Source organism: Lagenorhynchus albirostris, chromosome 6, assembly GCF_949774975.1.
Source record: "Lagenorhynchus albirostris chromosome 6, mLagAlb1.1, whole genome shotgun sequence".
In the NCBI taxonomy this organism is placed as follows: Eukaryota; Metazoa; Chordata; class Mammalia; order Artiodactyla; family Delphinidae; genus Lagenorhynchus; species Lagenorhynchus albirostris.
This window is the reverse complement of record NC_083100.1, coordinates 93,430,634-93,458,221: the sequence shown is the minus strand read 5'-3', so window position 1 is coordinate 93,458,221 and position 27,588 is coordinate 93,430,634. Positions and strand designations below refer to the sequence as shown.

Genomic DNA, 27,588 nt, shown 5'->3' with positions numbered 1-27,588 from the left:
AGGTCTGGTTAGTGTTGTTCACTTGTTAATTTGTTTAGTGACTGACTGGATTATTTTAATGAAGTCTATTTAAACCTCCCACCACCAGCAAATGTTCAGCCTCTGATTTTTTTCCTCAAGCAGGGAAAACTATTTTGGGTATTCTCACAGTCATCCTGGAATCACAGTGGTTTCGGTTGGACTCTTGTTTCTCTTTTTCCTTGACAGCATCCACTAACTGCTAGCTGATTACCCTGTTGTTTTCAATAATGAACTGACTCATAAATTGCTCTACAAAGTAATTCAATCAAAATCTGTCTCCTTTGAAGAAAAAGTTTCTGTAGTCAATATTTGATTTTTATTCTGACATAAGGAAGGCTCATTCCTGCTGTCTTTTTACCTGTTTCCCTCTTGCAAACTAGCAAGCCTACAGTTTAGCCTGAATCTTGAATCTCCTCCCAGTTGTCTTTACCACAATCATCACTGTTCCTGAAAGCACCTGTAGGCTTGAACTTCGTCCCACTCTGTTGCAATTAAAGACAGTTCTTTTGGGGCTTCCATGGTGGTGCAGTGGTTAAGAATCCACCTTTAATCCAGTAGTTCTATTTCTAGAAATTTATCTGGTTGAAATACCAGCACAAAGGTGCAAAGATAATGCTAAAGGTGTTCACTGCAGTATTATTTGTAATTAATAAAAGCTGGAGGGCTTCCCGGGTGGCGCAGTGGTTGGGAGTCCGCCTGCCGATGCAACGGACGTGGGTTCATGCCCCAGTCCGGGAGGATCCCACATGCCGCGGAGCGGCTGGGCCCATGAGCCATGGCCGCTGAGCCTGCGCGTCCGGAGCCTGTGCTCCGCAGCGGGGGAGGCCACGGCAGTGAGAGCCCCGCCTACCGCAAAAACAAACAAACAAACAAAAAAAAGCTGGAGGGCTTCCCTGGTGGCGCAATGGTTAAGAATCCGCCTGCCAATGCAGGGGACACGGGTTCCAGCCCTGGTCCAGGAAGATCCCACATGCTGCAGAGCAACTAAGCCTGTGCACACAACTACTGAGGCTGCACTCTAGAGCCCACAAGCCACAACTACTGAGCCCGCATACCACAACTACTGAAGCCTGTGCGCCTAGAGCCTGTGCTCCGCAACAAGAAAAGCCACCTCAATGAGAAGCCCATGCACCACAACGAAGAGTAGCCCCCGCTCGCCACAACTAGAGAAAGCCCATGCACAGCAATGAAGACCCAACGCAGCCAAAAATAATAAATGAATAAATAAATTTTTAAAAAGACAGTTCTTTGGAGAATACATTAGGTGCTGTTTTATATCCTCTTTTCTCCCCAGAAAAATCTCTGAGCCAGGGCTCAGAAGCTGGGGGTTTGGACAGTGATTAGCTTCTCTAAAAGTGACACCCTATCCTATGAGCTGAGCACTTGGTAGAGGGTGGGGAGACCACAGCCTAGGATCACTGGCTTACCTCTCCTAGTGTGAAAAATCACCACTTCAGGAGCTGGGGCAAGGGTGATCAGGCCAGGGCCCCAGTATTCTCTGCATATCACACCCACAGTAGACCCTCTGTTGTACAAGTGGAGGTTGGGTGGAAAGGAGTTCCCGCCTCTCATGTTCATTCACCCCAGATTTAGCTTCAGCAACAGGTACCTGAGGGCAGGATGAGAAAGCTGACATACCACTCCTCCTAGGAAGAAATCCTCCCTCTGGCGCTGTGGGGAGAGGGAGCTCTGTGTTCTTGGCTACAGCTGTCTGGAGTAGAGTCTGTACTTCACTAAACTGGGAGGGGCAGGAAGGAGTAGTATTGGTTCAGATATCAAACTCACTTTTCGTGTTTGTTTCTGGTTTTTTTTTTCGGTACGCGGGCCTCTCACTGTTGTGGCCTCTCCCGTTGCGGAGCAAAGGCTCCGGACGCGCAGGCTTAGCGGCCATGGCTCACGGGCCCAGCCGCTCCGCGGCATGTGGGATCTTCCCGGACCGGGTCACGAACCCGTGTTCCCTGCATCGGCAGGCGGACTCCCAACCACTGCGCCACCAGGAAAGCCCCAAACTCACTTTTCTTACTGAGTTTTCATACATGTTCTTGAATAGATGTTTCTAGTTTGCTCTTCATCCTTAGGATCATTTCCATAGGGTTTCAATGGTTGCTTTTTTATAGCTTTCACCACTTTCAGTGGGGAGAGCAGATCGGTAAACTCATGCTGTCATGCCAGAAGTCAGTCTCTAATTGGTGAAATTTGATTCAAAAAAGAAGAAATTATATTGTTCTGGCATCCTGTCTTTTGAAATTATATTTAAAAGATTTTATGAAGCTGTTTGAGGAATGGTATACCTGTTCTTCAGCTGTATCACACAGGCATACAAGCATCGTCCTCAGTGCCAGTGACAATTTCACGGTCTCACAGACTTAATAAGCAGCTAAGTAATTGTTAAAAAGAGCACCTTAGGATCAGCTATACTAAAGCTAAAATTACTGTTTGGTGAATGTTTGCTACCACTTCAGTGAGCTACTAAAGTGATATATCCGTTAGCTCTGCACTGACAGAGCTGCTTGATAATAACCAGTTTATACTAGTGGGGTGGTTAGAGTATGGCCCTTCTCAAACTCAGTCATTCTCCCAGGAGCACCACAGATATCTTTGTGGTTGATTGTGTTTGATAATAGCTACCCTTATATTTCTCAAGCCAAAGGCATCTTTTATGTGAACTGTGCAGTGCAGACCCTTGGGTCTCATTCAAGTACTTGAAAACTACAAAGTGCATTTTAAGGAAAGTGTTAGCCCTTACTGCAAGTAATTCTACATCCTACCTATTTTTTAACAGGAAGTAATCCTCTCTTCAGGCAAGATTTCCCCCTCAGCTTCTCAGTTTCCTGGTAAAATTATGAACTGCGTTTCATGTCTTCTATCAAAGGACTAAATTCCTCTATAATTAACTACGTGCTTTAAATTCAACATAGAATACAATTATGATATGCCTGTAACCCAGCGTCTGCCAGAGGCTTAAATGTTTGCTTCCTTTGTCTTCTTGGCAGAGTCTTAGTATCCTCTGGGTTCACCAACTTGTCTTAGCTGCCGGGAAACAGAAAGTAGATTCGGTTCTCAGTGAAGACAACAATCTTATCCCAGATGTCCCTACACCATTTCTGTTTTGCTTTTAAGTGTTTTCTCTTCTCTGTTTTTTAGTATACTCAGTTTTTTTTTAATCTTTCACATTGGAAATAGGTGAGCTGTAAATGAATACTTCTAGGAATATAAACATTTAACCAGAAAGCCTAGAAAAATTGGCCATTTGCATGTAAGGAAAACTCCAAATATTGTACAATAAAAGTTTTATTTGGCATTTATTTTCATTAATTGAGCATATAGTTTGGTCAAATTCTAATTGGTTGAGGGTTTGTTTATATTGTCCTAGCTAGATATCCTCATCACAAAAATACATAAAGTAGAAGTCACCTTGAATTGCAAAGAGCTTATAAGGCAGAAAGCTAATATTTTCTTCCAGAGACAGCAAACCTGACTGAAGTCTACCCCTCAAATGAATTGAAGGTGACTTATATTTCAGAAGATCAGTGTAATTATCTTCACAGGGCATACTGTGACTTCTGAAGACTTCTGAAGGAGATTCAGATTATTAGTTGATATTAAATCCCTGATACAGCATTTAAAAGTTGAACTTTTCAGGCAGTTTTCAGAGTGTTTTTAGTGATTAGAATTATTAAATGCATGTGTGCATTTTTGGAAAAGTTAACTGCTACTGTCATGTTCATATTATTCTCTCAATCTTTTTTCTTTTCGTATGTAGTTTTTTTGGTTTTTTAAAATAAATTTATTTATGTATTTATTTTTGGCTGTGTTGGGTCTTTGTTACTGCGCGCAGGCTTTCTCTAGTTGCGGCAAGCGGGTCTACTCTTTGTTGCAGTGCACGGACTTCTCATTGTGGTAGCTTCTGTTGTTGCAGAGCACGGGCTGTAGGCACACGGACTTCAGTAGCTGTGGCACGCGGGCTCCGTAGTTGTGGCACACGGGCTTAGTTGCTGCGCGGCATGTGGGATCTTCCCGGATCAGGGCTCAAACCCATGTCGCCTGCATTGGCAGGCGGATTCTTAACCACTGCGCCACCAAGGAAGTCTTTGTATGTAGTTTTAACATAGTGGTGACACTATTGGATATTTTTTGTTCGTGTGGTGTAGGGTTTTTCACGTCATTAAAAATTTCTTTGTAAATATAATTTTTAATGTTTGATTTTATGAATATACAATAATTTATTAACCCTGGTGAGCAACTTGAATTTCTTCATTTTTATAGGGTCTTTAGAGTGGGATTAATAGATCATAAGATATGACTGTTTTTAAGTTCCTTGGTACATTTTTTTAATGTTTTTGTTTGTTTGGGTTTTTTTGTTTTTGTTTTTCTTCGGTACGCGGGCCCCTCACCACTGTGGCCTCTCCCGTTTCGGAGCACAGGCTCCGGATGCGCAGGCCCAGCGTCCATGGCTCACGGGCCCAGCCGCTCCACGGCATGTGGGATCCTCCCGGACGGGGGCACAAACCCGCGTCCCCTGCATTGGCAGGTGGACTCCCAACCACTGCGCCACCAGGGAAGCCCCATGCTAGGCATGGGCACGAACCCGCGTCCCCTCAACCACTGCGCCACCAGGGAAGCCCTGTTTGTTTGTTTTTAATAAATTTATTTATTTCTGGCTGTGTTGGGTCTTCGTTGCTGTGTGCGGGTTTTCTCTAGTTGCAGCAAGCGAAGGCTGCTCTTCGTTGCGGTGTGCAGGCTTCTCACTGCAGTGGTTTCTCTTGTTGTGGAGCATCGGGTCTAGGCGTGCGGGCTTCAGTAGTTGTGGCTTGCGGGCTCCAGAGTGTAGGCTCAGTAGTTGTGGTGCTCGGGCTTAGTTGCTCTGAGGCATGTGGGATCCTCCCGTACCAGGGATCGAACCCGTGTCCCCTGCATTGGCAGGCAGATTCTTCACCACTGTGCTACCAGGGAAGTCCCTTTTTTTTTTTTTCCCTTTGGCTGCCTCGGGTCTTTGTTGTGGTGTGCAGGATCTTTTTTTCTTTCTTTCTTTTTTTTTTTTTTTTGGTTGTGGTGCACAGGCTTATTTTTGCAGCATGTGGACTTCTCTCTAGCTGTGGCACCTGGGCTTCTCTCCAGTTGTGGTGTGCGGTTTTCTCTCTCTAGTTGTGGCATGCAGACTCCAGGGCACGTGGGCTCTGTAGTTGTGGCGCAAGGGCTCCAGAGCACGTGGGTTCTGTAGTTTGCAGCACTTGGGCTCTCTTGTTGAGGCGCGTGGGCTTAGTTGCCCCACAGCATGTGGGATCTTAGTTCCCGGACCAGGGATCAAACCCACGCACCCTACATTGGAAGGCGGATTCTTTACCACTGGACCACCAGGGAAGTCCCTACAGACATTTTAAATACACATAATTGTAAACAGAAGTGTACTGAACCCCCATGTACCCATCACTTAGCTTGTTCATTTATCAACTAATGACTAATCTGTTTTCATTTAAACTTCTATTTCATCCTCCTCCCATATTATTTTGAAAGAAACCCAGGTATCATATTATTTTCATTCACGAGTATTTCAGTATAGGTATCCCTAAAAGGTTTTTTTAAACCTAACTTAATAATACTGTTTCACATTCTAAAAAATTTAACAGTTAATTTTTTAATTATATCCAATATCCAGTTGGTCTTTGTATCACCAGCTACCTCACAAGTACTGCTTATGTTTTCACACATTTGTCTTGTAGAGTGTCCCAGAGTCTGGATTTGACTGATTGTGTCATCATGGTATTGTTTAACATGTCTCCCTGTATTTTCTGTAATTCAGTACTTGGATCTAATGTAGTATTTTTGATGCAGTTATGTGAGATGTAAATGCAAAAAGTTGTTAAAGCTAGATTAAGAAATAAAATACCATGTAAAGAAAGTTGATTTATATGATTAAAAAAGGGTGGTAACAGGGTTTTATAATAAATTAAGATTTCTGATTCCTTGAGAATTCTCAGAAAGAATTCACGGTATTGCTCTATGATTTTCACTATTTTCTTGAAATTGCTAAATGGAGAAAACTTTAAAGACATATTATGACAAATCCCATATTAGTTTGATTCTCAAACACTAACCATTGAAAAATACAGTAATAGCTTAATGGTTTTACAATAACAGCCTTCTATTTTTGTCAGTATTTCTATTAGAATATGTCAGAATCATGTTCTATTGTTTATTTTATTCCTTAGATAGTACCTCATGTCCTTAGATAGCACATTTTTTAGGGAATAACGTATTTTTTTCTGAGTCTCATCATTGTCTAACTGCATATTCTCTCTTCTAAAGTATAGCTTAGTGAGATCCAAATAAAGTACCTTTTTATTCTGTAAAATTAGTGAGTTATTTTTCTTCTTTTTAAAATAATTATTTGAACAGTACAAAAATCATATTTAAAATAAGTCATAAAAGAATAAGAGCGATGAAATCAGGAGTTATTTTTAAAAATCTGTGTTATTGTCAAAAACAAGGTGATTTTTATCCAAAAAGTAATTATTTATACCTCTCAGTTTAGAAAAGAGTTAGTTTTGACTTTTACTAAGCTGACCTACTTGAAAAATAATTTTATTTAAATAAATTTATAGGACTGTTCATTCAAAGAATCTTTACAGTCATCTCCACCTCATTGTGCTGTGTTTTTGTGTATGTTTGATTTTTTTCCCCATAGCTCCTCAGTGGGTTACTTGCAACCTCCAGGATCAGAACAAGTACAGTTGCCTCGAACTACTTCACCATGCAATTCCCAGCAGCTTCAAGGCCACCAGTGTGCAGGTATGAATAGACAATTGGAAAAAAAGAAGGCAATGGCTTGTGCATTTGAGAAGTAAGTTCCTTGGACATTTCTAGATAAAGGTTTTCAACTTGTTAGGTGCTGAGATGTACCCAGAGTATGCAGGGTGCCATGAGAAATCAGAGCTAACAGGTTCAGCCCACTTCTTCCTTTTCCCCTGCTACCACTGCCGCTGCTCTCCGATTCTCCTCCTCAGGCTCTCCTTCCTGCCTGCCTCATAAGTATTGATGTTCTCTGGGATACCTTCTCTCATTACTCTTCAGCTTCTTCCTCGGAAGTCCAGCCACCTCCTCGGTTTCAACAACAGCTTTTTGCCAGTGTCTCCCAAATTTTATTTCTGCCAAGACAAGACCACATGCTGGACATTCCTACTCAGGGATGTGTCCGGGGCACTAGATTTAATATTTCTCCCTCTTCCTGCCTCCCTTTCCTCACCTTCTATCTAGGGTCCAATACAAATGGCAAAATTATAACTCTCTTCCGTTCTCCCCTTTCACACTCAGGCTTCACCATTTCCTCAAAGCTGGTACCATCTTTCCTTCCTCACTGCCTCTACTTTTGGTCAGTTCTTTTCATGTCTTCACAGTAATTTCTTATGTGTTTTGCTTATTTCATGTTGCCCCATGTCCAGCTTTCCTCCTCCACAGCACATGCACACATATATACACAGTTCAAGAATCACTGTCCTGAAACAGATGTCTCTTCATGTCATTCCTCTGAATTAAAAATTTGCATAGATTCTCCATCTACACTCCCTAGCAATTAAGCCTTCTATTTATACGTATATGCTCAAGTCATACAGAACTCTATTTGTAGAATATACTATGCTCTTTCATGCCAAAGATACTTGTGTACCTGTTCTTCCCTCCACCTGGAATGCCTGTCTGCCATCCAGTTTGCCAAAATCCTGCTTATCCTTGAAGTTTGACTCAGAAATCACCTCTTCTGCAAAGCCTTCCTCAGTCCTTAAAACAGAGTTTGTTGCTTCATTTTCTCTGCTTCCATAGTGTCTTAAACAATCCTTTATCATATTTTATTGTAATGATCTGTTGACATATGTAATCTCAAAGAAGCAGAGAAACAATAAATGATTATCAAATACATGACTAATAGTGGCTGCATCAGCATGGGCTGCTGTGGCCAATGAGAACCTTGAGATGTTCCTAAGCAGTCAGCCCTTCTGTGGTGTGCCTAGCCAGGTCAGTGTGGTGCTATTTCTGGGGAATTGGAAACTACCATTATGATTACTGCAATGCAAACAGTGGCCCGGGAGGTGGGGCACAGGGCACCTTACCTTACACTGAAGTGGTGAGTAGCAGAGTTACATTCCGAATACTAGTAGTGCTGCAGTACCAGTGCCATGGCAGGAATAAATCAGATAAGAACGTAGATATTGTAGTCCACAGGTACTGTACAGCTAGCAGTGTTTGTACATACATATGATTATTATAACTCTTTAAAGTCAGCCAAGGAGGTCTTCCTAGCCTTTTTCAGATGAGAAAATACAATAAAAGAGGAAAAATAATTTCCCCAGAGTTATAGGACATTTCAGGGCACTGAAATTGTGCTTTCTGATTCCTGTATCCCAAACTTTTTCCCACCGCATGAGACCAATTCACTCAAAAGATGACTTTTCTCTGTATGTCAAAATTTCTATAGAATACTAATTTTTCCCAGAGTGTTCCTTTATGTATTTAGAATAATGCTCGTTTGAAAATGAATTTATTTTAAAAATTAAGCACTTTTGTAGATCATATCGCAATTGTCCTACTCTATACTAGGTCTTGTTGTAGATAATTGGACTTTCCTGACTTACTATGTTGAGGTTAAGTGAGATGTTTAGGTCTACAGAGTCAATTTCAATGTCTTTTTAAACACAGCACTTGTAGTATAAGCATTAGAGTTTAAATCTGGCTTGCATAAATAGCAGTAAAATTTTTTTCAGAGATGTAAAATTATTGCCATTATCTTGGTGTTTAAAGATACCAGCTATTTGCTAAAGTTTGCTAATTGCAGTGTCCTGATTCTGATTTTCAGCTGTGCCACCTCCACCAGCTGGTGGCGGAATGGTGATGATGCAGCTCAGTGTACCAAACAATCCACAGTCTCGTGCCCATTCACCCCCACTGTGGAAGCAAAACAAATACTACTGTGATCACCAGAGAGGACAGAAGTGTGTGGAATTTAGCAGTATAGACAATATTGTTCAGGTAAGATGCTTCTTTTATAATTTTAAAACTTTCAATATTTAGTTACATAAGATTGACCAACCTATAAGGCTTGATGCCGAATTTGAAATCTTCTCAAACAAATTAGTAAAGAAGTTTGAACATTCTCTATATCCAGACAATTTATTTCAATATTTAAATATGTTTCCCAACGTTTGCATAATTTAAATTTTTTTAATTTAAAAATTCAGAAGATAAACTAGATCTGAAATTTGGTAAAGAAAATGAATTAAGCTGTTATCCTACCTTTCCCGTCTGAACTGTATTTTACTGTAGCCAGAAAGTTGATGAGGGAATGCTCTTCATCATAGAAGAAATACAACTAATAAATTTAAAAGCAATGATAGAATTTAAAAATCACTATTTTGGAATCCTGTTAAAGTAATGAACAGGGAAACATCATCAGCAGATGCCAGAAACATTAGGAAACGATTTATGGGGAACTTTAAAATGGGTAGATTAGGCAGACAGCACTTGAAGCAACTGTTCAATTGTAGCATCAATTAAATTGGGCCAACCAAACATTATTTGCTTCCTAATGTGGTTTAGAAGCATCACCTATGATATACTCTTGTCAAAAATATTGAACCTGGGAATTTTCTGGCAGTCTAGTGGTTAGGACTCTGAGCTTCCATTGCTGGGGGCATGGGTTTGATCCCTGGTCGGGGAACTAAGATCCCATAAGCCTTGCAGCGCAGCCAAAATAATATATATATATTGAACCTGAGTCTAATCAAGCCTCTCTAAGTCTAGCTGTTAATTTACAGAAAATAAAGGAAGAAAATATAAAGCAATTTATATGTACAGTGGAATATTTTATTGGATAAATTGGCTTATTTCTTTAACAAATAAATGGCATTTTTAAGTGAAGGATGAGTCTGTTGTAGATTAAAAGAGACTTAAGGGCTTCCCTGGTGGCGCAGTGGTTGAGAGTCCGCCTGCCGATGCAGGGGACATGGGTTCATGCCCCGGTCCGGGAAGATCCCACATGCCACAGAGTGGCTGGGCCCGTGAGCCATGGCCGCTGAGCCTGCGCGTCCGGAGCCTGTGCTCCGCAACGGGAGAGGCCACAACAGTGAGAGGCCCGCGTACGGCAAAAAAAAAAATAAAAATAAAAAAATAAATAAAAGAGACTTAAGAGTTATAACAATCAGATGCAATATATGGCGATCTTCCTTGGATACTGAACAGCCAAAAGATATTTTGGGGCAAAAAGTGGACAGTTAAATATGTTAATTTTGTTAGTATGATAAAGGTGGGGTTTTTTGTAATAGTTCTTATCTGTTAGATAGAAATATTTATATACTGAAATATTTACAAGTGAAATGCTGTGATAATCTGAGATTTCCTTTAAATTGTCTAGTAAGAAAAAAAGCAGGGGATATCACAATCAAAGCTGGATGATGAGTATATGGAAGTTTGTTATACTCATCTGTCTATGATGAGTATATACTTTTATATACTTGAAAGTTTGTCTACAACATTGAAAGGTTTTTAATTTTTTTTTAAAGACAAACTAAAAAAATTTATCAATGCACATGACAAAATCATATCAAAATAAAAAAGGCAACAGTCACTTATAGGCTAGCTCACAAATTATAAATGGCCAGTGGCCATTAAAGAGATAAAAGTATAAAAATAGTTTTTTTATCTGTATAATTGGGATATTTAGGAAGACTATTAATTTTCAGTGTTGGCAGATATATCCAGTTGTAAACTCTCTTGTGACTCTTGGTAAATTGATTGATACAACTCTTTTTGGAGTGCAGTTTAGTGACGTTTTTCAAAATGTGGAAGGCCTCTGATTCACAAATTCACTTCTAGAACTTTGTCTAGTAAAAATTGTGGAACAAACATGCAAGAATATGTTTGCAAGGATATTTCTTTCTTCTCTGTTGTAACACTGAAAATCTGAAAATAGTCTGATATTCAGTAGTGGGTAAATTATTAAATAAATTTCTGTGCCATTTAGGAAAAATTTTAGAGCTGAAAATACAATGACTAAAATGAAAAAATACACTAAAGGAATTCATTGGTAAATTTGAGCAGGCAAAAGAAGGAATCAGAGAACTTGAAGATAGGACAATGTAAATGATTCAAGTCTGAGGAACAGACAAAAAAGAATGAAGAAAAGTGAACAGAGCCTAAGGAACCTATGGAACACCATCAAGTGGACCAACATAAACACTGTGGGTATCTCAGAAGGAGAAGAGAGAAGGGGACAGAGAGAATATTTGAAGAAATAATGACTGAAAACTTCTCAAATTTGATAAAAGACATGAATGTAAACATCAAGCAGCTCAACAAACTCCAAGTGAGGTGAACTCAGAGATGCACACTGAGACATACTGTAATCAATTTTTAGAAAGACAAAGAATATTAAAAGCAGCAAGAAAGAAACAAGTCATCACATATAAGGGATCGTCAAAAAGATTATCAGCAGATCTCTCATCAGAAACTTTGGAGACTGGAGGCAACAGGCCAATATATTCAAAGTGCTACAAGAAGAAAAACCGTCAACCAAGAATCCTATATCTAGCAAAACTGTCCTTCAGGGCCTTCCCTGGTGGCGCAGTGGTTAAGAATCCGCCTGCCAATGCAGAAGACCTGTGTTCAATCCCTGGTCCAGGAAGATCCCACCTGCCGCAGAGCAACTAAGCCCATGCACCACAACTGCTGAGCCTCTGCTCTAGAGCCCGCGAGCCACAGCTACTGAGCCTGCAAGCCACAACTACTGAAGCCCACGCACCCTGCGCACCACAACAAAGAGTAGCCCCCACTCACTGGAATTAGAGAAAGCCCATGTGCAGCAATGAATACCCAATGCAGCCAAAAATAAATAAATAAATAAATAAAAACTGCCCTTCAAAAGTGAGGGAGAAATTAAGAATTCCTAGATAACAAAATTTGAGCCCTGCCCTGCCAGAAGTTCTCAAAAGAGTCCCGCAGAGTGAAATGAAAATATGCTAAACAGTAACATGAAGCCATATGGGGGAAAAAGCTCTCAGTTAAGTACATGGGCAATTATAAAAGCTAGTAATATTGTTCCAATGGTTTATAATTCCACTTTTTGCTTTCTACATGAATTAAGAGATTAATATTTTTTAAACAATTTTTATCTCAAAGACACTGTTATTATAACTTTGATTTCTAACTCCCCATTTTGTTTTCTACATAATTTAAGAGACTAATGCACTTAAAAGAATTATAAGTTTGGGACTTCGCTGGCAGTCCAGTGGTTAAGACTCTGCGCCTCCACTGCAAGGGGCACAGGTTTGATCCCTGGTCAGAGAACTAAGATCCTGCCTGCCATGCAGTGCAGCCAAAAAAAAGAATGAATTATAAGTTTGTTTGGGGGCACATAGAGTATAAAAATGTAATTTTGTGGCATCAGCAACCAAAGGGGGTAGAGACAGAGGAGCACAGTTTTTGTATGTTATTTAAGTTAAGCTAGTATAAATTCAAATTTGAGCATTATATTTAACTTTTGGATGTTAGGTGTAATCCCCAAGGTAACCATGAAGGAAAAAAGCTATGGAATGTATACAAAAGGAAATGAGAAAGGAATTTTAACATTTCAGTACAAAAAAAATCAAGTAAACACAAAAGAAGACAGTAGTGCAGGAAATGAGGGACAAAAAGCAAAAAGACATACAGAAAACAAATAGCAAAATGATAAAATTAAATCCCCCTTGATTGGTAATCGCTTTAAATGGAAATGGATTAAAATCTTCATTCAAAAGACAGATTGGTTGAATGGATAAAAACACATGATCTAGCTATATGCTGTCTACAAGAGATTCACTTTAGATCCAAAGACACAAATAGATTGAAAGTGAAAGGATGAAAAAAGATACATCATGGAAATCATAACCAAAAGAGAACAGAGGTGGTTATGCTAATATCAGATCCAAAAACTTTACAAGATACAAAGAATATTATATATTAATAAAAGGTTCAATACAGCAAGAAGATATAACAATTCTAAACTCTTACACACCTAATTACAGACCATCAAAATATATGAAGCAAAAACTGACACAATTGAAGGGAGAAATAGACAGTTCCACATTAATAGTTGGAGACATAATACCCTACTCTCAATAATGGATGGAACAACCAGACAGAAGATAAGTAAAAAATTAGCTTAAACACAGTGAACCAACTAGATCTAACAAACATACACAGACTACCTGACAACAACAGCATATACATTCCTCTAAGGTGCACACTGCACATCTTCTTCGATAGACTTTATTGTGAGGCCACATGTAAAGCCTTAACAGATTTTATTTTTTTACAGATTTTATTTTTAACAGATTTTATTTATTTATTTATTTATTTACGGCTGCATTGGGTCTTCGTTGCTGTGTGCAGGCTTTCTCTGGTTGCAGCGAGCAGTGGCTCCTCTTCATCGCAGTACGCAGGCTTCTCACTGCTATGGCTTCTCTTGTTGTGGAGCATGGGCTCTTGGCATGCGGGCTTCAGTAGTTGTGGCACACGGAATCAGTAGTTATGGCTCACGGGCTTTAGAGCACAGGCTCCGTAGTTGTGGCGCACAGGCTTAGTTGCTTCGCAGCATGTAGGATCTTCCTGGACCAGGGCTGGAACCCATGTCCCCTGCATTGGCAGGCAGATTCTTAACCACTGCGCCACCAGGGAAGTCCCCAAGCCTTAACAGATTTTAAAAGGTAAATATCATACGAAGTATCTTCACCAACCAAGATTGTACTGGAGGTTCTAGGCAATGCAATTAGGTAAGAAAAAGAAATAAAATGTGTCCCAGTTGGAAATGAAGAAGTAAAATTGTCTCTGTTCAGAGATATTATGATCTCCCCACGAGACATTTATAACTAGAAAGGAAAAAATAGTAACTTGACAATGGAGAAACCTGGCAGACACCACCTTAACCAAGCAGTCAAAAGAAACATCACCAGTACTGTGGTGACAAATGGATGGCATGTACCTTCTCGCAGGATGCATTGAGAAGGACACAACATCACTTCTCTGGAATTCCCTTCCCCAAATGTATATCATAAGCTTTTTGATGAGGAAACAGTAGGCAAACCCAAGTTGAGAGCCATTCTACAAAATAACTGGTCTTCAGAGTGACCTTCAGAAACTGATCTTCAAAATGTCAAAATCATGAGAGAGAAGAAAGACAGACTTTTCTAGGTGAAGAAGGTTAAAGAGACAAGACAATTAAATGCAGCAGTTGATTCTACAGTGGATTCTGTACTAGAAGGAGGAAGTTTTTCTTTCTTTTTTTCTTCTGCTATAAAGTACCTTAGTGGGACAGTTGGCAAAATTTGAATAAATTATATAAATTATGTGATATTATGTTGTTAGTCACCTGATTTTGATAATTCACTGTGGTTATTTAAGAAAATGTCCTTGTTTTTAGGAAATAGACACTAATTATGTTGGAAATAGAGTGGTATCGTGAGCAACTCATTCTCTAATAGTTCAGAAAAGAAGTAACTATATATATAGAGAGAAAGCAAATATAATAAAATATTGACATTTGGGAAATCTGAAATTTTTGGACTACTTTTGCAACTGTTTTAAGGATGAAGTTGAAAATAAACAGTTAATATGAAAAAAAGAATGAAGTAGATGTGTATATTCTCTGATGGAAAAGTATCTACAATATTATTGTAAAGATACAAAAGCAAGATTCAGAAATAGGATGTATAGTCTGTTTCCATTTTTGTAAAACAGATGTATGGATGCATGTGCATGGAAACAGTTTACCAGTGTTTATCCTTGGGAATTGGAAATTATAAATTTCTATACGGTTTTAACTTTTTTAATAACAAAATAGCTATTGCAGTGGTGTAACAAGTACATATCTGTAATCAGAAAGAGTAAAAATTTCTGTCCAAAAGGAAATTTGCAAAAAGCCTAAAATGCTGACCTTTTTTCTTGATATAATTGCAGCACAGTCCTCAACTCAGTAGTCCCATTATTTCACCAGCTCAGTCGCCAGCACCAGCTCAGCTGTCTACCCTGAAAACTGTCCGTCCCTCTGGACCGCCACTTTCCATCATACCCCAGTTTTCTAGACCCTTTGTCCCTGGGCAAGGTAAGTGTGCACAAAGCTAGTCACAGCCTCAGAGAATTTTAGGACATCCATTCCCAGTCACTTTGCGATTTACTTGGTACCACTACCTTTCATTATTCCACAGGACTGCATTTTCACCTCACTCAGGCATCTTTATTTATTACCATTCACTCTCCTAACCTTAAGGTTTCATCACAATTAATAATTACTGGGACTTCCCTGGCAGTCCAGTGGTTAAGACTCCACGCTTCCACTGCATGGGGCACGGGTTCAATCCCTGGTCAGGGAAATAAGATCCAGCATGCTGCACAGCCTGGCCTCCCCCAAAAAAATTAATTAATTAATTCCTAATTTATTAATTACTTATAATAATTGCATGATGAATTAAAATGACTGACTTATTCTTCAGCTCCATTCCTCTGTAGTAGTAATAGGCTATGTGGTATCTGTTTTGTATTTCTAATTTCTATATTAAACTAATAATATCAAGAGTTTATTCAAAAATTTATTCAACAAATATTGAGGACTTACTGTGCCCCAGATGTACAAAGATGAATAAGGCCAAGACCTCATCGTCATCAACCCTCAGTCTAGTTGGAGGAACAGAAACTCAAGCAGATGATTATAAAATAACATGGAAACCATTAATTTTATTTCCTGGAATTTATCCTAAGGATAATGCACACAATGGTTTATGCACAGAAGAGTTTATTCTATGCCAGAAAAGTTCAAAAACAATCTAAATGTCCATTAGTAAGGAGATTAATTAGATTATGGATGTATATATCTCCATATAAGTAATTCTATACAGTAATCTAAAAATAATGTCTTAAAGAATCATTAAGAGGGGAAGTAGTCATAGTACAGTGAGTGATTTTTAAAGAACAAGTTATTTACAATGGCCAGGACATGGAAGCAACCTAAGTGTCGACAGATGAATGGATAAAGAAGATGTGGCACATGTATACAATGGAATATTTACTCAGCCGTGAAAAGAAACGAAATTGAGTTATTTGTAATAAGGTGGATGGACCTAGAGTCTGTCATACAGAGTGAAGTAAGTCAGAAAGAGAAAAACAAATACTGTACGCTAACACATATATATGGAATCTAAAAAAAATGGTTCTGAAGAACCTAGGGTCAGGACAGGAATAAAGACACAGACATAGAGAATGGACTTGAGGACACGGGGAGGGGGAAGGGTAAGCTGGGATGAAGTGAGAGAGTAGCATTGACTTATATACACTACCAAATGTAAAATAGATAGCTAGTGGGAAGCAGCCGCATAGCACAGCGAGATCAGCTCGGTGCTTTGTGACCACGTAGAGGGGTGGGGTAGGGAGGGTGGAAGGGAGGGAGACGTAAAAGGGAAGGGATATGGTGATATATATATATGTATAGCTGATTCACTTTGTTATACAGCAAAAACTAACACAACAATGTAAAGCAATTTTACTCCGATAAAGATGTTAAAAAAAAAAGGAACAAGTTACATGGACATTTCAAAAAAGAAGATAAACAGATGTCTAATAAGCCCTTGAAGAGGTGCTCAGCATCATTCATTGGGGAAAGGAACATTAAAATCTCAGTGATATACCGCTCACCCCCACTAGAATGGCTATAGTCAAAGAGACTAACAAAACCAGATGTTGGTGAAGATACAGAGCAACCAACATTTTCACACATTGGTGGAGGAGTGTAAAATGATACGACCACTTTGGAAAAAGATGTGGCAGTTTCTTACAAAGTTAATCACTTACCTAACAGTGCAGCAGTTCCACTCCTAGGTATTTACCCAAGAGAAATGAAGACATGTCTGTGCAGACTTGTACAAGTACATTTATAACAACCTTATTTTCTTATAACAGCCCCAACTGGACAGTGACCCAAATGTCCACCATCAGGAGGCTGGATAAAAAAACTGTAGTATTCCTTACAGCTCAGCAATAAAAATGAACAAAGCAAACCACTGGCGTGCAACAGCACGGATGAATCTCCAAGTCGTGTTAAGCAAAAAGCAAACCAGACACAAAAAGAAGACATGATTCTAATTTTATGAAATCCAACCGTAGGCAACTAAGCTACAATGTTAGCACTCAGATTGTGGTGTGAATGAGATATGGAATTGACTGAAAGGAGCTTGAGGGAACTTCCAAAGAGATGGAAATACTCTTCTCTCTGGGTCATGGTTACATGAACTTTTACAATAGTTACATTTCATCAAACCCAACACTAAAGATGTGTATTTTATTTTACATTAATTATATCTCAGGTTTTTCAAAGAATTACAAAATGCACACATATATACATGTGTAAGCACACGTACATAAAACCAAGACTGGAAAGATACACACCAAAATGTTAGAAGTAATGGAATTGCCAGGGTGGTCTCTAACTTCTCCTTTATAATTCTCTTATTTCCACATTTTTTACAAAGCCAAATAACTTTAATAAACTAGAAAAATAAAGCACGTTATAAAAAAATAAATTGAAACAGTGTGTGGATTGAAACAGTATGTGGCAGTAATAGCCTACCAGGAGGGGTCTATGGCTGTTGCTGACTACAGTCTCATCTCTGTATTTGCAAAGAATACTGCTCCATAGGCCTGAACTTAACTCTGACTTTTTTTTTTTTTTTTTGCGGTATGCGGGCTTCTCACTGTTGTGGCCTCTCCGGTTGCGGAGCACAGGCTCCGGACGCGCAGGCTCAGCGGCCATGGCTCACGGGCCCAGCCGCTCCGCGGCATGTGGGATCTTCCCGGAGCGGGGCACGAACCCGTGTCCCCTGCATCGGCAGGCAGACTCTCAACCACTGCGCCACCAGGGAACCCAACTCTGACTTCTTTGCAACTGTTTTTATACATCTTCATGCTTAAAATTGCATTTATGATCTCAGTGCTAAACCTCCATGTCATATCTTCCCTTCAACTATTGTTTGGGATGGAGCAAGTATGTCCTCGGTGTATTCTGCCAGGGAGCTGCCCAAGCACCCCAAAAGTGTTCATCAGAAAAGAGCCCCACAGGGCTTCCCTGGTGGCGCAGTGGTTGAGAGTCCGCCTGCCAATGCAGGGGACACGGGTTCATGCCCTGGTCCGGGAAGATCCCACATGCCGCGGAGCGGCTGGGCCCGTGAGCCATGGCCGCTGAGCCTGCGCGTCTGGAGCCTGTGCTCCGCAACGGGAGAGGCCACAACAGTGAGAGGCCCGTGTACCGCAAAAAAAAAAAAAAAAGAAAGAAAAGAGCCCCACAGAGTGGCAGGAGGTTCATGCCTTGGTTCTCTCTGTTAGGAAAGTGTCAAGAGAAGCACTGTATGATTTCCTGAAGATGCTGTCCTAGTGGCTACGCATAACCCTTCTCCAGACACTGAATGTGCTACATTGGGGGATTTACAGTTAAAATAAAATGAGAATATAACAAATGAGAACATTATTCTCCAGGACAAGGCTTTTGCAGTCAGCATTTATGAAGCCCTTTCCACGGGATGACTTATAGGCACTCATGCGTGAAAGAAAATAATTGGAGTATCTCCATCCTGACTACCCCTCACTTGTTAATTTAGGAAGGGGTTGCTTGCTCATGAGTAACACTGAGGAATTATGCCAGTCTTTCTAAGCAAGTTTACATATACATATACATATACATATGTATATGTATAAATGCATATGTTTATAGTAATTAATAATGAATTTGGAGAGAGAGAGAGCTTCATGTTTTTCCGAGGTTTTTTTCCATCCCCTGAAATGTAACTTCTGTTAATTTTTAAGCATCAGAGAAAAATGCGGATTTTAGCATCTCAAGTGGGCGTAATGAGCTATTACAGTTACTTTGGTGGATTTCGCATAGAATGTTAAGGTTTACAGAGCTGTTCTCTCCGTGCTAACCTGTATCCCCAGTTCGTACCACTTAACCTCCCTCATAACCATTGTTATTAGTCCTTAGTCCTTTCAGAAGTTTACCCCAGCTCTTTAAAGGCTAGATGGAGGCTTTTAATTCTTTTAAAAAAATATGTCAATACCTACACTATTTTATTATACTAAACATGTTTCCCCGTCTCATCCTGAGACAGCTGAGAAAACTGAGAAGTACTTCATACCCGAGGAAAACGTAAAAATCGTTTTTTATCAACTTTCAGGAGATGCCAGATACCCGTTACTTGGCCAGCCCCTGCAGTACAACCCTCCTGCTGTTCTGCACGGACACATACCAGCCCAACAGGTGTGAGAGCCAGCTGTCTGACCTCCTGGGCTTTGTTGGTAGAGCATCATGCTTCTGTTGCTGAGAGTGTGGAGTGCCCTGGCCCCTGAGTTGGCACCGCACTAAGGAGAACTGTGTGCCTGGGCCAGTGGATGTATCGGTGTTGCCCTGGCCTGTCCGAGAGCAGAGAGAGGGAGAAGGTGGTGGGCCGCTTGGTGGAGCAGGGGTCCCTGATTGCAGTCCAAATATTGGGGGGCGGTGGAGGCCATTGGGCGCTCTCACTTACAAAAGACTGTTCGGCAAGTGACTGGTGATAGTGACAGGCCAAAGTACCCCTGCCGCCGAGGCAGAATTCAGAAGGCCTGGAACTGGGTTTTTTTTCTGCTGAAGTAGAAAACCCAGACTGAGTATGGTTATGCGTTAAGCGGTCGAACAATCACAATCACGTGTTGCGGCATCGTTAACCTTATTATTCATGTTTGTGGATTTTCAGGGTCAGTCTGGCAGCAGGCATGGAAACCGAGGAAGGAAACAAGCTAAAAAAGCTGCATCCACCGACCTTGGTGCAGGAGAAGCAGGTGTGTCCCCAAGAGGCATCCGGATGTGGTTCTACAAACTGTTGGCCTGACAGTCTGTAAAACTGCCACACCACAGAAACGGGTTTTCCTCTTCTAGAGTCCTGCACAAAGTCTTAGAAAATTATGCCATCTATAATGTAGGGTTCTTGAACATGTTCTTTTGATTCCGTCTCGTTTCAGAATTTGAGAGTACTGAGGTACAGGTGGGTTTAGGAGGGGTGAAGGGACCAAAAGGATTCAAAAGGGATGTGAGAGAGGAACAGGTAGAATGAAACGCGTTGCCTCTGTATTCTTTGAGAAAGGAAATAGTCCTTACACCCTTTAGGCGACAGGCTGAACGAACAAATACATTGCCTTTCTATGGCAGGGTGTTTTCAAGTCGGTACCTTAACTTGCTTTTCAACAGCCGTGGGGGCGTTAGGGCAGGTGCTCTTTTAAAGATCCTGTGCAGTTTTACAATGGGAATTCGAAGTTCAGGAACCTGTGTGCCCAGGATCACACACCTAGTTTGGAGACGCCACTGCACAAGCTGCGTTTTGTACGTGAGGCTGCCAGTGTGGCCGCCTGAGGAGTAGGTAGGAAATGTTTAGAAGACAGCCGTAACACGTATAACTCTGTGGATTTGAGTGGTTTCAGAAAGTTATGTTCGTTTCCTGTGTCATATTTGTGTCTGCAGTACTTTTTGCCCACCTGTGGGTAACAGGGGTTATTAATTGCTCACCTTTTCCATTCTAGTTGTTGGGAAGGTCTTGGAAATTACTGAACTACCAGATGGAATAACTCGCATGGAAGCCGAGAAGCTTTTTGGGGAACTCTTTAAAATTGGCGCCAAGATCCGGTGGCTCCGGGACCCCCAGTCCCAGCCCCAGCTGCGTCGTCACCCCCTCTGCTGTGGCAGCGGGGACAGCACTGTCAACCCCGAACGCTCTAAACCCAGTGACTTGGCCTCCACGTACACTGTCTTAGCCACATTCCCCTCCATCTCCGCCGCGCAGAATGCTCTGAAGAAACAGATTAACTCGGTTAACAAGTTTAAGCTGAGAACGAGCAAGAAGCACTATGACTTTCACATTTTGGAAAGGGCAAGTTCTCAGTAACAGCCACCTTGGACCCATGGCCTTTGTGATTCCCCCGTCCTCGCCCATCTTTAACTGGCTTGGTATTTGGAGCTTCTGTTAACATGATAGAGACTCCTAGGATGTGTGGTCGTGGCGTTAACAACTTCTGAAGACAGGCCAGTGATCCAGCCAAGGGGGGAAAGTTCACCCCAAATGACTGTAGGAATCCACATCGGAATGATACAGAGTTAGCAGCTTTTTCTGAGGAAATGCTGTTCAACTGCCTCCTAACTTTTATAGTTATTTTGTTTTATATTTCTGAATTCTTGTATCAGATCCAAAGCTCTATTGTACAGCAAATTATTCTTCAGAATGATTACAAACAGTTGCAACCTGTATTTCTTTTTTTGCAGCCAGCACAGTGTGACCCAACATAGAATTTGGGGGAAAAAGAATGCAGGAGTGTAATAACCCAGTCACAACCATGCACTGTCTTTGGGGGGCTGGAGGGTGACTAAGGAGAGCCCACAAATAGAAAATTACTCTTCCCCTGTATCTCTAAACACAGAAACAATTTCCAGAAAATATAGAACTCCCTCGTAGGGTCTTTTCCTTATTCACTTAGGTCGTATGAATATTAAGGGTAAATTAAATTATGTTCTTAATGCCTCTTAATCAAACCACTTAGGTTCAAAGGGGAATAGGAATCATTCTAGGCAGGAAAATACTTCCACTTTTTTTTTTACATCTCCCTCCAATAATTAAATGCCACTTATTTTCATTCCCTTCCTTGTGGATTTTTTTTGTCACCTGAGGAAATGCATTTGATGAATGCTGGAAACTTCTTCAAGTGGTTTAGAATGTGTTTTCATTGTTTGCAGCGGATCACTGGACATCAAAGATTCATTGCACTTATGAACAAGGAACCTTTTTTTCAATTCGCAAGGCTGTACAATGTGTGCTGATGCAAGCCTTTTTCAGTTCAAGAGAATAAATGTTTACAAATGTATACCCACTTTGTCTTTTGTAAATTAAAATCATGTTTTTCAATGAGAGTCAGTGTTGAAGACTTAACCTGTCTTGAAGATTTCAATTTCAGACTTAAGGAAGGTGAAAGACAGTAAACTGCCTCGTTTTACAAATATTCTACAAAGCATCACTTTCTCTGTGGGAGTGTTTCTTGTGGGTATGACTCATGTCATTTCGTTCTCTCATAAGTTAATTCCAGTCAATTGTAGACAATTTTGAGTATGAAAAAACTTATAGTCAGAAAATAGAACATGAAAATAGGAACAAATAGAACATTTCATCTACAATGAAAATAGAACATTATGTTCGGTTCGGTAAAGAATTTGTGTTTTTAGCTGGTATTTTGAGCACCCAGTTGTCCCGTTTAGCTCAAATACTTTATAGAAAGCTTTCACCATTTGTTAGCCCAGCAAAGTCAAACCGCTGAGAAACCCAGAGTAGGGGTCGGAGGCAGGGCAGTCAGCCATCAGCCTGACTGGCTTCCAGCCCAGGCTAGGGGTTTACTTTGCAACTCAAGAGCAGTAGGTGTGAACCAGGCTCTGGTGCAGATGTTCACTCCTAGAGCATTCGCAAAGCCCTACTTCGTCCCGGGGAATCCCGGACTTCCCCACAAGCTGGTGCATTCCAATTATGAATGTTGTGCTCCTGGGAGAAGTGGGAGCTGCCTTTAAACCATGTCAGATTAAGGAGCCATACACAGAGAAAGAAGAGTGAGGACTGTGAGAATCGCTCACTTTCGAGGACTGGTGAATTTAATTTTTGACTGTAGAGAGTCAGAGATGGAGAGGACACGTAATTAGGGCCAGCATCGCAGCAAGAATTATTATTTAATCATGGGGGTGGAAACAAAACTACAATCCTATGGTCTATTTCAATTCTCTGAATATTCTCTTTAACTTTTGCAGTAGTAAGCCTGGTAAACCTATGTAAGGTTTTTTTTTTTTTTTGGACTTTTTAAAGATCTATTAGCAACTTTCAAATGTACAATACAGTATTAATGACGAGTCATCGTGCTGTACGTTACACCTAAAGTTTTGTTCTAGACCCTTGGTTTACCCTGGAGGAGCTGAAGACTGTCCAGAGGAAAGCGGAGCAAGGCTACTCCACCCCTGTCCCCTGACAGTCACATGGGAATACTGTTGACATCGCCCCACCACCACACACGTTACAAAACTATGCACGCATTCCCTACACTATATTCTCCTGTTTCGATCTAAAATCTGATTTCACCTATAGAAAAACGATGGGAGGAAGAAGCACACACAGGAGGCATTTAAAGGTGTGATTTGGCCCATACCCTAAACCTTCCTACAGGAGGCTTCAGATGTCCCACAGTCCTGGCTGTGGGTTTTCCCAGAGCACTGACCATATTTAGGGGAAGGTAGTACTTCTATCAGTAAGATGAGTTATTCTTACCCGTGCCAATATTAGCAGCTCCAGCAGCCCCTTGGGGGATGATAGAGGGTATTTAATAACTTTGTGGGCATTTCTGCTACCTTATGTATTAGAAAACTGAGAATATGGCTTACGGGTTTTTGTTGTTTTTTTTTGGCTGTGCTGGGTCTTCGTTGCTGTGTATGGGCTTTCTCTAGTTGCGGCGAACGGGGTCTACTCTCTTGCGGTGCTCGGGCTTATTGCGGTGGCTTCTCTTGTGGAGCACAGGCTCTGGGTGCACAGGCTTCAGTAGGTGCAGCACGTGGGCTCAGTAGTTGTGGTTCGCGGGCTCTAGAGTGCGGGCTGCGTAGTTGTGGTGCACAGGCTTAGTTGCTCTGCAGTATGTGGGACCTTCCCAGCCCAGGGCTCGAACCGGCGAAGTCCTGGCTTACGGGTTTTTAAGCCTTTGGTCCACAAAGAACATGGATATATTGGGTATGTTTTTGTGAATCTGGAGTACAAAGTGTGTTTGCCAACAGTAATTTAAAAGAATTAGCTTGTCATCTGAGCTGACAACAAAGTAGGGATCTGAACCCTCCCCCAAGCTAAGAAATTGGTTTGTTTGTTTTTTTTATTCCACCAGGGAGGGATCTGTGACCTGTGAATAGTGTGGAAACCTACAGGTCTCAATAGAGCCCACAGTGCCAGAGTGGCTTGGGAAGAGTCAAGCCAGCACATCCACAGCTACCTCGGGAAGCAGAGAGAGTTGGGTTCTCCACATCAGCAGCAGCAGAAAGAATGCGAGTGTAAGACCAGCAGAGGCCAGCCACAGGGCCTGTGTGAAGGCGGCTAGATCCCCACATTCCCAGTCTCCTGCCTGCCCAGCAGATAATGACATGTGGTATGTATTGTCTTTAAAGGCAATGAGCACAGATTCTATCTTCTACTAGTGACCAGTGTTGCGCTAGCGTGAAGGTGGCAGGGTTCAAAGCTGGCCCTGTGTTGCTTGGAATTCTCACAGCCTTTATGAGCTGATGCTAAAAGAGAACCAGAGACTTAGGTGCACTCATTCAGCCTATAGTCCTTAACAGCCTGAGAAACAGGCAGATACAGCAGCCCTTTTTAATCTACCCCCATGGCCACATGTGCTCCAGCTGCATTTTGCATGTGTGTAAGTCATTTTCCCCTTTAGTGTCTACACTTGGATTCATGTTGGTTTGATTTCACCAGCATAAAAGTATTGGAGGAGTGTAAGGAAAAGACTGTTGGACCTAATCAGAAAACTGAAGATGTTGGTTCTCTGCAGGGGGAAGCATTGAAATAGATAAATCATCAGCTACATTAGCCCCCCCTGAAAAAACAAACAAACAAACAAACAAAAAACACAGCATTGTTTCAGTTCTCTCTTGCTGCTTAACAAATCACCCAAATTTAGTGGTTTAAAGCACCAATCCTATGGGTCAGGCTCAACGAGGACAGCTTGGCCCTTCTCTACCTGCTATCAGCTGAGCTAGGCTGGAAGTTCCAAAGTGGACTCACATGTCTGGGCTCCATGCCTCAGTTCTCCATGTGGACGCTCTCTTCTCGAGGTATCTCATCCTCCAAGGCATCTCTGTCCACATAGCTTTCTCCAGCGTCATGGCCTGGACTTTATAAATAAGTCACCATGCTGTACATTGACTCCCCAGAACTTACTCACCTTACAACTGGAAGTTTGTACCCTGTGACCTCCTTCCCCCATTCCTCCCAACCCCATTCCTCCCAACCACCAATCTATTCTCCGTTTCTATAAATTCAGGGTTTTTTTAGATTCTACATGTAAGTGAGATCAGACAGTATTTGTCTTTCTCTGACCTACTTCACTTAGCATAACTTCCTTAAGGTTCATTCATGTTGTTGCAGACGGCAGGATTACTTTCTTTTTCTGTGACGGAATAATTAAAGGCCTCTTAAAACCTGGTCTTGTAAGCAGACAGGGTAGGGGGTCCCTGGAGAAAGACAACCAGCATGGCTTTCTTGACATAAGAGAAGCCATTTTGGCCTAAGCCATTTTTGATGTAAACCTGGCCACAATGCTTGCCCTTGAACAGGTCTCAGTAATAACGATCTTAAGGAAACAAAAGAACAAACTGTTAACAGGCAAGAGAAGTGACAATAGCAAAGATAATAAATCAGTGAAGACTCCCAGTTCTATTTCAATGGTAAAGATAGCCTGAGCACTTTATTGAGCTGTCTTGCAGAATTTCAACCCCCCTGTCCAGCACTCAACCACTAGATCAACTGGAACCTAAGAGATGATGCATAAACAAAGGAAAAGCAGTCAAGAAACAATAGTTCAGGGGCTTCCCTGGTGGCGCAGTGGATGAAAATCCACCTGCCAGTGCAGGGGACGCAGGTTCGATCCCTGGTCCAGGAAGATCCCACATCCCACGGAGCAACTAAGCCCGTGCACCACAACTACCGAGCCTGCACTCTACAGCCCACGAGCCACAGCTACTGAGCCCGCGAGCCACAACTACTGAAGCCCGCACGCCTAGAGCCCGTGCTCTGCAACAAGAGAAGCCACAGCAAGGAGAAGCCCGCGCACCGCAACGAAGAGTAGCCCCCGCCTCACCACAGCTAGAGAAAGCCCACTCGCGTCTGCTCGCAGCAAGAAAGACCCAACGTAGCCAAAAATAAAATTAAATCTTTAAAAAAAAAAAAGGGAAAAAGAATAGTTCAGTGATAAAACAGAGTCCTATTTCCTCTTCAAGGGATGTACCTAGCAATCTGAAACATATCTTTGAGTTCTGCAGGAAGTAAGGCTCCCACCCAGCTGGCAGATGGAATGATGATGTTGACCTTTCCTGACCTTCATGACTTCAGTCAACCTTTGCCCCAGTTCTGTCTGTGCTGAATTCTTCTCTGCACAAGACCTTTCACGAATATGTATGTACCCTTAGCTTAAAACGTACCCAATTTTACTGTTTGGGGAGACACTGCTTTGGGAAAGATCCCTGGTGTTCTCTTTATTTGCTGCAATAATAAATCCTTCCTTCTCCCAGTCTTTGTCTTGGTTGTGTCTTTTGGCTGGACACGCACCAAGAGGCAAACCCAGTTTTGGGGTAACAGTCTGGGAGTCCCAGATGTCGTTTTAAAAAGTCATAGGGTTGGGACTTCCCTGATGGTGCAGTGGTTAAGACTGTGCTCCCAACGCAGGGGGCCTGGGTTCGATCCCTGGTCAGAGAACTAGATCCCACGTGCATGCTGCAACTAAGAGTTCGCATGCCACAACTAAGGAGCCAGCGAGCCGCAACTAAGACCTGGCACAACCAAATAAAGTCATAGGGTCAACTCACAGCAGAGGAAATAAACCCTACCTCTTGATGAGAGAATTGATAAAAAGGCATGTAGGATGGAAGATAATGGTTGCAGTCATCTTTGGAAACAATTTACCACAAGCACAAATACCCAATAAAAATCCCCATTGAGGGACTTCCCTGGCCATCCAGAGGCTAAGGTTTCATGCTTCCACTGCATGGGGCACGGGTTCCATCCGTGGTCGGGGAACTAAGATCCCGCAAGCCACACAGCGCAGACAAAAAAAAAAAGTTAAAAAAAATCCCCACTGACTTTGCCTCCAAACCAAATCCTGAAGTTTCCCTCAGGATACTGAGGATTCTCTTCATCTTCATTACCACCACCCTGGTCCAAGCTGTCATCATCCTGTGTTGAACTGAAATGGCCTTTCTAACCGGTCTCGTAGCTTCCACTCTTGTTCCCATATCTTCACAGAGCCAGAATGATCTAAAAGATAATCAACTTATGTCATTTCCCATGCCCCAAATCCCTCAGTGACCTCCTATTATTAAAATATCTTGGTTTACAAAACTCAATCTAGCCCTGCCTACATCTCTGATCTTATGTCACCCCAGGACATTTGTGCTTGTTCTTTCCCTCTTTTTTGGAATGCTCTGTTCTTGACCAGCACCTTTATCTTTCATATAAATGTCACTTCAGCAGAAAAGCCTTTATGAGCCACCCAGTCTAATGTAGCCACCCAAACACAATCACTTTATCTCAATTTTCTGCTTATCATCACTATCAGATCTTTGTTTATTTTGTCTGTACTACTAGAATACAAATTCCATGAGATCAAAGATCTTACCTTGCTTGTGGCTGTATGCCCAAGTACCCATTAGTTGTTCAACAAATATTTGTTGACTGTTTGAGAGAGAGAATCAGGAGAACCCTG

General features: G+C 41.5%; 1 protein-coding gene across 8 annotated transcripts in view; it reads left to right on the top strand.

Annotated features, from left to right (window-relative positions):
* The window catches only part of R3HDM1 (R3H domain containing 1), a 181,579-nt gene extending 159,573 nt beyond the window's left edge, over positions 1-22,006 (top strand). For all 8 annotated transcript variants that reach the window (XM_060152983.1, XM_060152980.1, XM_060152977.1 and 5 more), the window contains 6 exons: positions 6,707-6,810; positions 8,867-9,039; positions 14,998-15,142; positions 19,254-19,336; positions 19,809-19,893; positions 20,629-22,006. In XM_060152983.1, the coding sequence (XP_060008966.1) occupies positions 6,707-6,810; positions 8,867-9,039; positions 14,998-15,142; positions 19,254-19,336; positions 19,809-19,893; positions 20,629-20,990 (952 nt within the window). In that variant the 3' untranslated portion in view covers positions 20,991-22,006. The remainder of the gene's footprint in view (positions 1-6,706; positions 6,811-8,866; positions 9,040-14,997; positions 15,143-19,253; positions 19,337-19,808; positions 19,894-20,628) is intronic.
* Positions 22,007-27,588: the final 5,582 nt, after the last annotated feature.